General features: G+C 42.7%; 1 protein-coding gene across 1 annotated transcript; it reads right to left on the reverse strand.

Annotated features, from left to right (window-relative positions):
* Positions 1-382: 382 nt before the first annotated feature.
* On the reverse strand, positions 383-10471 carry LOC311514411 (CD59A glycoprotein-like). Its single transcript, XM_084616970.1, has 4 exons — positions 10365-10471; positions 8142-8218; positions 1227-1337; positions 383-737 (listed from the first exon to the last, which is right to left on the reverse strand). The coding sequence occupies exons 2-4, from the start codon at positions 8188-8190 to the stop codon at positions 628-630; spliced, it is 270 nt and encodes an 89-aa protein (XP_084473096.1). The 5' UTR covers positions 8191-8218; positions 10365-10471; the 3' UTR covers positions 383-627.
* Between the last annotated feature and the right edge of the window lie 1772 nt (positions 10472-12243).

A 12243-nucleotide genomic window follows, 5' to 3' on the forward strand; every position in this document is an offset into this window, starting at 1 on the left:
GAGGTCAGGAAGGAAGGACTGAGGAGCATTGTCAGAGCTGTGTGGGGAGCCTAGGACTGGAATAGCAGGGGGCTGCAGGGCAGGACTGAGGGAAATAAGCAGTTCTCTGTGAGCGGGTGGGTGTATGCAAGTGATTGAGGACTGAGTAGCAGGAGTTGCTGCGGCGCAGGGTTGAGATGAGCTGGCAGAAATACAAGCGAATCCAGGAGTGGAATGACAGGTGTATTGCAGATCAGAACTGACAGCGCTGTGTGTGGGGAAAGCTTGCACTACCTGTCTGTTACCTGCATTATCAGCCCTCATCTTTATGTGCTCTAATTAAACAGGAAAGATTGTTATGTTTGTTAGTAAATGGACATAAAGCCAAAGCAACTGCAGCTGATTTGGGGCTGTAATATCCTTTTATTATTAGTGCTGTCCATGGAGTCACTAGTACAGCTGCTGAAAACATCCATGGCAAATGTGTGTTCTTCTCTAAAATAAGAATAAAGAGTGTGTGTGTGTGTGTGTGTGTGTGAGTGTGAGAGAGAGATGGCAGCAAGGACCCTCAGTGAGGATTTCCAGTCACACTGCAGAGGGAGGAGGAGACCCTGCTGGTGTTGGTCTTGAGAGTGCAGGAGCTCCTGTCTATCGGTTGCACCGGTCAGTGCCGCAGCAAATGGCCTTCACTGCAGACCCCCCCATTGCCTTCATGACTTCACATTCATACGTCCTGGAGCATCGCTTAGCGTATTTAGCTGAAGGACAGGAAGAGAGAGAGAGGGGGAGATGGAGTAACTCCAGGAATTTAGTGAGTAGGCATACTTGGGTGAGGCCACCACTTATTCCCTTTTCATGTTCTGCTTCTCCACCTTTCTTCTTTCTTCTCACCCCTTCCTCTGCTCCTCTTTTCTTCCCTTCTGCCTTATCCATTTCCTTGCTACTTCTCACTGTTTATCCTCCCTTTTCCCTTGTTGCTTTGTCTCTGTTTCCCATCTTCACACCTCATTGCCTCTTGTGGTACCATAGCAGTTATCCAGCAGCTCTCCTTCTGGTTACAATGGGCAGGGTTGGGCTGGACGCTCAATGTTAATTATCTTCAGGCCCCTCCGACACTCACCCAGGCTGGGGAGCTTGGTCAAAGACTTAGGCCTAACCCACTGTGGCTGCTATATACTTAGCTCCGTATCACATTAGTCTGAAGTATCTGTGACCCTAGCCTGTTCCCCTGCCTCTATCCTCCTTACCAGTGAAAGGGAAGAACATGGTAATACATTGATCCTGGTCATCCCTGCATTTCTGAGTGGTAAAGCATCTTCCTCCATTAGGGCAGTGATAGCACTCCAGAGACACAACGGCTAAAGAAGACAAGAGACAAAACACAGAGGATCAACAGGATAACGGCCAAGGTGCCACCTTTCCTCCAGGAGTGAATTGAAATGCAAGGCCTTCCCACTGTTGGATCATATTAAAGAAGTTCTGTATTAAAATCACAAATGAGTTTGATTCCCCAGAGTTTAAATTCCAGGGTATCACTAATTAAGAGGTCTCTTGGTTTTTGGTACTGTTTCTCTCCCTCTATGTGTGAAACTTGCAAGCTGCTAATTGTGTTAGTACATTCCAAGACAGAGTCTGTTCTCAAAGCAATTCACAGAGAGAGAGACTCAAAGCAATACTCTAACAACAGAAACAGCACCCAGAGACTCCCCGCCCTTTTGTTGTATTAACCATTGTGATTAAAATAGAGATAGAGGATGTATGTGGATGGATGCTTGGTGTGGATAATAACTGAATGATCAGGGAGGTGCCAGCCTAAGAATCCAGTGTCCATCGGCTGAAGAAGGCGTCAAGTGGAAATAACCAGAGGACCCCACCCGGAGGGCAGACTGGAATCCACCCAACAGCCTCAAGAATGGGAGAACCAAAGAACAAGATAACATCTTGGAGCCGTCAGGAATGTGCTATCTGCTGATTGATTCAGCAACAGCATGATGAAGCAATTCCCATAGACTGGCATAGGAAGAAATTCCTATAAAAATAGACTCTAAAAAGTGAGAACTTTGGGGTCTGATTCTGCAAACCAACTTCCAGGAGCATCAGATGAGCATCTGACAAGGCCCTGCTCCCTCCTCATGTCCAGGCCACCTGGCCAGTGGCTTGGCATGAGCAACTCTAAGGCTGGTAACTATGATAACAACCTTGCAGAACCTGTGTGTGTGTGTGTGTGTATGAATGAATGAATGAATGAATGTGAGAATAAATTTGAGATTGAATGGAATGTTATAACTATAACTAACTGCTTACTATGATTCTTTCTGTATTCACAATAAATGTGGTATTTTGCCTTTTTCCCTTTAATAAGATCCTGCTGGTTTTTATTTTATTGGTACAACATTTTGGTGGAGAATTGCGAAAGGGGGAATATTGGTAAAAAACCTCAGTTATTGTAAATATTGGTGTGCACACCGCCAGCTCTAGTGAGCTAGGCATTTCTATTAGGTTAACCAGACCTGCTGGCCTCTGAGAAGGTAGCAGGGGACCTGCTGGCCTCCGAGAAGGTAGCAGGAAAAACAGATTAAACCAGACCTGCTGGCCTCCGAGAAGGTAGCAGGGGACCTGCTGGCCTCCGAGAAGGTAGTAGGGAAAACAGATTAAACCAGACCTGCTGGCCTCCGAGAAGGTAGCAGGAAAAACAGATTAAACCAGACCTGCTGGCCTCCGAGAAGGTAGCAGGGGACCTGCTGGCCTCCGAGAAGGTAGTAGGGAAAACAGATTAAACCAGACCTGCTGGCCTCCGAGAAGGTAGCAGGGGACCTGCTGGCCTCCGAGAAGGTAGCAGGAAAAACAGATTAAACCAGACCTGCTGGCCTCCGAGAAGGTAGCAGGGGACCTGCTGGCCTCCGAGAAGGTAGTAGGGAAAACAGATTAAACTAGACCTGCTGGCCTCCGAGAAGGTAGCAGGGGACCTGCTGGCCTCCGAGAAGGTAGCAGGGAAAACAGATTAAACTAGACCTGCTGGCCTCCGAGAAGGTAGCAGGGAGAAACAGGTTAACCAGACCTGCTGGCCTCCGAGAAGGTAGCAGGGAGAAATAGGTTAACTGGACCTGCTGGCCTCTGGGAAGGTAGCAGGGGACCTGCTGGCCTCCGGGAAGGTAGCAGGGGAAAAACACATAGATTAAGCTATGATTTCAGAATCTAGGCTGTGTCACTTGCTAAGTAATACCAGCAGTGACAAAGAGATTGAAATATCCATGTTAAGATGTTTAAAAGAAAACAGGGTAAGCCAGTACTAGAGGGAGGAATGGAGTCAGAAGGAACTCCAACCTCACCTTTTGTTAAAGAAATTACACCTTTTAAACAAATCCTTCAAAAATTTGGGCACAGTCCTTGGACTAAACAAGGCCTAGCTGATGTCTGCACTATTTCGGACCTAGAGGATAGATTGGCTCAGTATATCCTCATATACAAACCTTCTAGTGCTGCCAAAAGAGATGCAGCAGCAATTTGGTTGTTGTGGGAGGCATGTAAGGATTCTTCCCTCCGCTTGTCTTCATGTAAAGAGGAAAAGGCACAAATGGAAAAGGGAGCAGACAATTGGAAGGTGCTGGCTACAAATATCCAAAGCCAGCTGAAAATAGTGAAAGAGGCACTCCAGGAATACAAAAAGAGTGAAAAAGTTAACTCTGCAGAGGCTGGAGGGAGGCAGGTAAAGGGGGAGAAGGTCCTATGTATGGCACCCCCAGGCATAATTACAAAGAGAAAAGAGAGTAAAAAAAAAAAGAAAAAAAAGTTAACTCTGCAGAGGCTGGAGGGAATTAAGCAGTTAAACTTTGTATTTCACCCAAACAACTTTTAACCAAAAATGTTAAAAAGGAAAAGTGTTAGAGCATTCTTGGTTTCTTTGCAGCCATTCTGAAAGAAAAATGGGCCCTTTTCCAAAGGAATGTCTGTAAATTAGCCAGGCAAAAATAAACTGATTAAAATCATTTGACTGGACAATTTAGTCAAATTTGCTAAAAGAACATAAGAGGGTTCTATTGGAACTTAACTGCCTCAAATGTATAAAGGGAATGTAAGATGTAAAAAACAGAGCAGTGTGGAAGGGATGTTAAGGAAAAGAAAATGTGTATGTATCTGTCTGTGTGTGTGTAAATATGTAAAGTTCTAAGGACCAGTTAGTTTTGTTTTTGTTTTAAATAATGCCACTAAAAATCCATTTGACTCTTTAATTCAAAGTTGCAAAACTGACAGACCTTTTTGCTAGACACAGGTAATTAGTGTTGTTTGGCTTTGGGATTTGGCATTTAACCCTTAAAAGGTAACTCAATGCTTTACAAAATTTAAAATGTTTTTAAGTTGTGGCTGCAGCAGGGCAGTCAAAATCAGGAGAATATAAAAAAAATTTTTTTTTGGATTCTTTTTGTTTGTTTTTTGTTTGTTTGTTTTTGTAACAAAATAGCAGATGAGAGTTGTAGTAAAAAAAAAAAATTAAAAAAGACAGTGCCTCTCTGAAGCAACAGCAGGGGTGAGGTGCACAAAACAAAAAGGAGCAATGTTAGAAACACTGAGTAATCAGACTGTCACTTTGATAAAGGTACATGAAAACTCTGTAAGCAAAAAAAGAAATAGTGACACCTTATGTAAAAATGGATCTGGATAATGTTATAGAAGTTAAACTATGGAAGGAATGTGCATTTGCCCCAGAACATGTGCAGGGTATATTGTAGAAGGGGCAAAAGAAATGCAAACATACCATGCTACTTAATTAAAATGCTATTAGGGCTCCAAAGGGAGCCACAATAGGTTGGGTTTTCTTTTTCAGATTGCTGTGTGTTTTGGAAGCAGAAGTTAAAAGTAATCAAAACTCTGGTGAAAGTTGATTGTGTCCCTTTTAAGATAGAGTCTCTGAGCTGCTGATGGCTTTAAATCCAAAAGCAGGAAGTTTCTGTGAAAATGCAAATGACCTAAATGATAAAGGAAGGAAAGAACTAGCAGCACAAAGGAGCTGCAGATAAAGGACATACCTGGTCAGCAAACAAATTGTCTAAATAAAAGGCATGGGATAATAATGATAATAAGTATCCCTGTAACAAAAAATCCTTTAAGGTCGTATGGTAATGATGCTTCTCAGTTATTACCTGTAAATAAAACTTAAAGCTTAACACAGCAGGAAAAACATTATAAACTTGGTCTGCTGTATAAGAAGGAAAACTCAGGGATTTAATGACTAAACAGTGGGATAATTTCCCCATAACCCTTAAAAGATAAAAGCCTTTGAAACCTGGCCTGCCTATAGAACAAAAACAGGAAAATATGGGGGCAATTTCTCTGTTTTGCCTGCAATCAGCAAGGGTATTTGTAAAAGAAATATTTTAAGCAATAATCTGCCACCCCAAAAGGGGTAGAAACATGTTCTTTTTGTCTTTCAGAAAATCAGGAAAAGCTGATGCCAGCTGAAAAGCAACCCAATACCATGAATCTACTGTCACAATAGAAATTGTGTTCTGTGTTCTGTGTTCTATGTTTTGTCTTGTGTTTTGTGTTGTTGCTAGCACTGTTGTGTGTTTAAAAAAAAAAATACTGAAGACCTGCAGGAACTTAAAAATAAATTAAGCTTTCTGTCCCAGCTACAGGACAGCCTGATACAAAAACAAGTACATGCCAATGTAGACTTGGTCCAAATTGGTCTGGGTAACCTAAACGGCCAATGGAATCTTTAGTAATGGCTTAATACTACCACATGGCTTATCCATAAGAAAAAAAAATATTAGAAATAGGAAACTACACAGCCATAGCTATGGGATGCACTGAAATGCAGATACTTGCACTAGCTACTTTGGAACACAAAATGTTCTGGGTCATATTGGGAAATATTAAGGGTTTGATGCATTTGTTAAAAAAGAAAGAGATCATTGTTTGACACTTATCAATATGAATGGATGCAATATGTTTCCACTATTGTAAACCAGACTTGTTAATGGGAGAAATTGTTGTCAGAATTGCACACCAACAGTCCCTGGTGGCAAAGGTATTGAAGGTTAACCCACTCCCCATATTACACATGGGATCCTTTTGGCTACCCTGGACCTTGAGCCAGTGAGCTGGGGAGGGAGGGAAGCTATTGGACACTAGAGGTTGTACCGAATGGACTCCTCAAAAGTGGGTGTGCCTCACCTTGCCTGTTGCCCCAGAACCTTGTAGTAAAGATACATCACCAGGATCATGTATGTGGCATGAATTGGAATCACAAACTCAAATTGCCTCACAGTACTTTCTCTTGAATAGGCTACATAGAAAGTGACACTGACGATTATAAATCTTAGTGTCAAAAGGGGGATTATGTTGGATCATATTAAAGAAGTTCTGTATTAAAATCACAAATGAGTTTGATTCCCCAGAGTTTAAATTCCAGGGTATTACTAATTAAGAGGTCTCTTGGTTTTTGGTACTGTTTCTCTCCCTCTATGTGTGAAACTTGCAAGCTGCTAATTGTGTTAGTACATTCCAAGACAGAGTCTGTTCTCAAAGCAATTCACAGAGAGAGAGACTCAAAGCAATACTCTAACAACAGAAACAGCACCCAGAGACTCCCCGCCCTTTTGTTGTATTAACCATTGTGATTAAAATAGAGATAGAGGATGTATGTGGATGGATGCTTGGTGTGGATAATAACTGAATGATCAGGGAGGTGCCAGCCTAAGAATCCAGTGTCCATCGGCTGAAGAAGGCGTCAAGTGGAAATAACCAGAGGACCCCACCCGGAGGGCAGACTGGAATCCACCCAACAGCCTCAAGAATGGGAGAACCAAAGAACAAGATAACATCTTGGAGCCGTCAGGAATGTGCTATCTGCTGATTGATTCAGCAACAGCATGATGAAGCAATTCCCATAGACTGGCATAGGAAGAAATTCCTATAAAAATAGACTCTAAAAAGTGAGAACTTTGGGGTCTGATTCTGCAAACCAACTTCCAGGAGCATCAGATGAGCATCTGACAAGGCCCTGCTCCCTCCTCATGTCCAGGCCACCTGGCCAGTGGCTTGGCATGAGCAACTCTAAGGCTGGTAACTATGATAACAACCTTGCAGAACCTGTGTGTGTGTGTGTGTGTATGAATGAATGAATGAATGAATGTGAGAATAAATTTGAGATTGAATGGAATGTTATAACTATAACTAACTGCTTACTATGATTCTTTCTGTATTCACAATAAATGTGGTATTTTGCCTTTTTCCCTTTAATAAGATCCTGCTGGTTTTTATTTTATTGGTACAACACCACCAATTTTTCTTTGTGGGGGCAGGGTAGATTGAACAGAAGGCTGGCCCAGTAAGTAGGGTATGACGAGCTTGGAACTTGAGATGTGGGTTCATTTCCCTGGTGTGCCACAGACTGTGATGACCTTAGGCAAGTCACTTTGCGACTCTGTGGCTCAGTTCCCTATCTGTACAATGGGTATAATAGCACTGCCCTGTTTCCTAAGGGTGTTGTTTAGGTAAAATCATTAAGGATTGTGAGGTGATCAGATACTATGGTATTGGGGTGGTTATAAGTAGCATAGATAGATATCTAGCTATGGAAACATGGTAGATTTGGTAGGCATGTGGAGGATGGATCAGTCTCTGACGTTGTCTATGCTTGTCTGTACTTGCGGTAGCATGTGGGGTAGGCATAGCTACAGGCAGCAGGGAAAGGCTCTGGCAGGAGGGAGGCAGTGGAGAAAGGCTCTGGCACCTCCTTGCTGCTGGAGCCTTTCCCCACTGCATCCCCCGCATAAGAGCCTTTTCCCACTAGCAGAGTCTTTCCCTGCAGTATAGAAAAGCTCCACCGCCAGGAGGCGGTGGGACAATAATATCTAAAAATATCCGTGTAGATGAGGGAGGCATGGCTTGGGCTGGTAGTGAGTTGTGCAGTGTATACACCCTACGGTTCAGGTGTGTAGAACATTCTACTCACATAGGCCGTGTCTCACGGCCTGCTATGCTGTTTATCGCTGTACTCGCTAGGCATGCAGCATCTGTACCGTACACCCTGCCATAAGTGTAGAACTCCCCTTTGTCTAACTTTTGCTTTCTAAGGTTTCATATTGAACAAAAGGGTCAGTTAGGAAAACATGAAGGATGGTGAGAAGCAACAGAGGCTTTACAAACGGGGGACCCACCTTGTGCCATCAGCGCTAGGGCGAGCGCACACACAATCAGGTTCCTCATTTTGTGTAGAAAGGCTTTAAACAGACACCTGGGGATGAGAACAAGCAATTTTCTTTAAAAAAAAAAGGCAGTGTCATTAGTGGGCTGCATGTGGAGAGTCAGCACGCCTCAGAGCACGGAGGTGGGACTCCCTTACTAGACAGCTCTGGCCTGCCACTCTGGAACCCTGTGTTCACCTCAGACGCGGAAAGCTATCCGAGTCAGTAGCAGCAATTCAGAGAAGAGCCACAAAACCCACCAGAGGCTGAGGGACTGACCACGGAGGAAAGCTCAAAAGAGCTAAGTACACAGAGCTGGGGTTAGTGATGACAAGGGCCTGCGGGGGGAACATGGTAGCAATCTTTACACAACTGAAGGTGTAAACACCATGGAGGTAACTTTGTAGGGTGCATAAAGGGACATAATGAGGCATGATGAGGGAAAGTTCTGCTGAATATCCTATGTTTTAGTTCATATTTGTCTTGTCTTTTAAGGAAATAACGGTTATAAGGGCTTTGTCCCCAGGGCATTGGAGGTTCGGTACCTGACTAGATGTCATTCTTGCAGTGCACAGGGCTGTTGGTTTAGTCCACCTCAGTGCTGTCACACAGAATAACACAATTGAGCAAATGCAATTCAGTCTCGGTGGTTGTTAAACCTAGGGGGACCCTAGGATACATTGCGTGAATCGTTCCACAATCTACCAATGATGAAGCACTCTTGTATTTGGACACAGGACATGCTAAAGTCACACGAGAGGAAGTGCTCCATTTTGAAAATCATCTAAAGGTCTGGTCTAGACTGGTGGAACTGCTTCTGTCAGTTAGGGATGCTGAGCTGAGTAATGGTTTGCACGATCAGGCCCTCATAATAAAATCACAGGTATTCTCTAAATATCCCCTGCAGTTATTCAGCCTCTTTTTAACTGTCCTGTGATGGGGTTTATAAACTCCACATTACAAGTGATGGCTTGAGGGGAGCTAAGGAGCCCGACTAGCCCATATTGTGCCACCTAGAACCGGGAGACAGGTAATTCTGGAGTGGATCCTGCTGGGTAGAACCAAACTGGGTGATTCCTATAAAGAAAGGACTGAAGGGCACTAGGGAGAGGAGACTCAGGAGAGAGGTAGGTGGGAGTTTTCTTTCTGGGGGAAAGAAACCATGGAAGTGCCTATAGGAACGATCTGGTATCCTGGGACTAACCCTGAAGGGAGAGGGCAGCTGGGGAGAGGAGACTTCTGAAAGAGGCCTGGGAGAAGAAAAACTCCAGAGAAGAAGCAGTGAGGGTCAGTGGCTTGAAAGGATCTTGGTTTCTATGGAGAAAGTTCTGGAAAGCAGCAGTTTGGAATAAAGTGAGGAAGAACTTTGCAGAGCTTAGAAAGGGGCAAAGAGGTTGTGGAGGACTGAGCCTGGGAAGGGTGGAAGAGTTCTGAATTTGGACAGTGTTACCCCTGGAAGTACTAGAAAATCACTGTCTTGTCATTCAGATCCCTCCAAAAAACTCACTCCTCCCGCTCAGTTTTTCAATGGAAATCCACCAAAGCAGCTAAAACATTTACATACAAAATGAATGGCTCTCACAATGCATCTTCATTTCCTCACCAGAGCATAAGGGCCTGTATTTTAAAACATGTTTTCAAAATTTTGATCTCCAAGTCCATATTAATGCACTTTGATACATGTGGGCTGAGCACTTACTGAATTCAGCATTAGTTGGAGTGGCTCAACATCTCTGAAAATCTGCCACATTTAGTTAGTTGCTTAGCTTTGGGGCCACACACAACTAAAATGTTAGACTGAACTGTTTTGTCTGTAAAACTCATTGGAACAGGGACTATGGACCAGATTTCTTAAAGGGGATTTAGGTGCCTAAAGAGCAGGTATCTCACTAGGTGCCTATCTGCATATTTAGGTGCTTAAATACCTTTTAAAAAACCTGGGATTAGTCTTCATCTACTAATATACACTGTATAGCACCAAGCATGTTGTGGATGCTAAATAACATACTTGTGAACTCTTGCTCTAGAGAAGAGTTAGAGGAAACTCAAACTTCAGTAAAACCAGGGAACACAGGCTGGAGTCACAAACACAGATTAGATTAAATGACACGAAATTGGAATCTGACTGTGTCTAATGCTCAATTTCATGTTCTATTCATGCTGCTAGTTCAAGGAAGGAAAAAAAATCTCACATACCTGGTTTGCAGCTGAAGTGAGGGAGATCTGTTTCATTGCTGCTGTGTGGTGCTGCTGGTTTATATACTTCCCCACGTGCCTTTCCCCATCCACTTTGTTCCCACTCAGTAGACCTGGAATTTCCCACATTTGTTGACTTTGTTTTACAATCTCTTTGCACAGGGGAAAGAACAGCCTGTAGCAACCTTGAGTAAACTTGTGTTGAAACACTTCCTTTTGGCTTGGACTCGGCTTTTACGGAAACTGGCAGCTCTTACACAAGGTGGAAAGTATACGGTGTATCTTCCAAAGAGCTGAGGAAATATTCAGGGAACCTGGATGGCTGGAGTAAACAAAAGAAAATTCTCTAAGAGGTGCTTCCCACCACAGTAAATCTATGGTATATGCTTATGGCTCAAACCTACACTTTATTTTTTTAGTCCTTAGATCACGGACGAGTGTCATGTCCATTTTTAAAGGTTGCACAGTTGTAGTTTAAATCAGTCTAACTATACCTGTTTAGATACACTGTTTGTGTATGTTCACACTGTGGTGCTCGCATCGGTGTAGCCCCTGTCACGTTACAAACCATGTGTTCACACAGCCGTGTGCAGTCTAGGTAGATCTCCCAGGATTCCTTGCGCTGCTTCTAGGCTTGCTGTATTCCAGGCAATTTTCATAGTAGATATTGGGATACTTCTCAGAGGCCAAGAGAGTAGTGGGAAAAGGGGTCAAATTTCCTTAATCCCATTTGTGCCGTGGAGCCATTTTGAACACTTTCAGCATGGAGGTGACACACATGAACAGTGGGCTCCAGTCCCTTACTAACTGTGAAAAGCAGATCCCGTCGTATTGGAGATGCTTCAGTGACGCATCCTTAGCAGCCCACTAGACCCAGCAGGATTGTTACAGGAATTGGAATGATGGAGGACCAGGTGATGGATTCCATGGACACGTCTGTATAGTCTGTGTATTTGGTGAACTCTACTCGACAGAGCACGGCTTTGGGGCCTGGCCCATGAGCACAAAATGGGAGGATCAGGCAGTTATTCAGGCCATAGATACACACATGTAGCATTTTGTAATATATCTCTGCCTTTCTAATATGTCTATCCTAAATTCATTATTGGAATGCTCCACTATATATTAGTGACGGACCTTTTTATATAAGTTCTGTTTTCAATAAAGTTTGTATTTCAGTGATTGTGTAAGTACTTATCTTATACATCTAAACTTTGATAAACAATCCTGATTTAGACATACATGCATTTCTAAACAGTCATTTACTTTATTGAACAGTTTTGCAACCCATATTCACATGCCATTTAGTGCTACGGAATATGAGTGTTGGTTGAAAAATGGAACACTTTTGTAATAGGATTTTGTAAACATTTCTCAGAATCTTCCTTAACAACTGTGAATGTTCTAATATTGATTACTTTGCTATCTCTTTAAGTAGATATTTAGGAATGATATTTTTCATATGGGATCTGTCCTCCAACTTTCTTAATAAAGATTAAAAATAATCTACATTTGTAAATTGCACTTTCACGATAAAGAGATTGCATTACAGTACTTGTATGAGGTAAACTGAAAAATATTATTTCTTTTATCTTTTTTACAATGCAAATATTTGTAATAAAAATAATATAAAGTGAGCACTGTACACTTTGTATTCTGTGTTGTAATTGAAATCAATATATTTGAAAATGTAGAAAAACATCCACAATATTCATAACACATTTCAGTTGGCATTCTATTATTGTTTAACAGTGCGATTGAAACTGCAATTAATGGTGATTATTTGTTTAAATTGTTTGCCAGCCTAGTTTTTTCAAATATTTCCAGCAACTGAGCTCTGGTCGCTGCTATGATGAACCTGCCAGGCAGGCATCTACCA

The sequence above is a fragment of the Lepidochelys olivacea genome, assembly GCF_965140295.1.
Source record: "Lepidochelys olivacea isolate rLepOli2 genome assembly, chromosome: 1".
NCBI classification, from domain to species: domain Eukaryota; kingdom Metazoa; phylum Chordata; order Testudines; family Cheloniidae; genus Lepidochelys; species Lepidochelys olivacea.

What these genes read in the sequence shown, in the direction of transcription:
- LOC311514411 (XM_084616970.1), bottom strand. Translation starts at nt 8,190, where the DNA reads ATGAGGAACCTGATTGTGTGTGCGCTCGCCCTAGCGCTGATGGCACAA. An exon ending in CCTAGCGCTGATGGCACAAG is followed by an intron (nt 1,338 to 8,141) that starts GTGGGTCCCCCG and finishes TGTCTTCTTTAG; the next exon opens with CCGTTGTGTCTCTGGAGTGC. An exon ending in CATGTTCTTCCCTTTCACTG is followed by an intron (nt 738 to 1,226) that starts GTAAGGAGGATA and finishes CCTGTCCTTCAG; the next exon opens with CTAAATACGCTAAGCGATGC.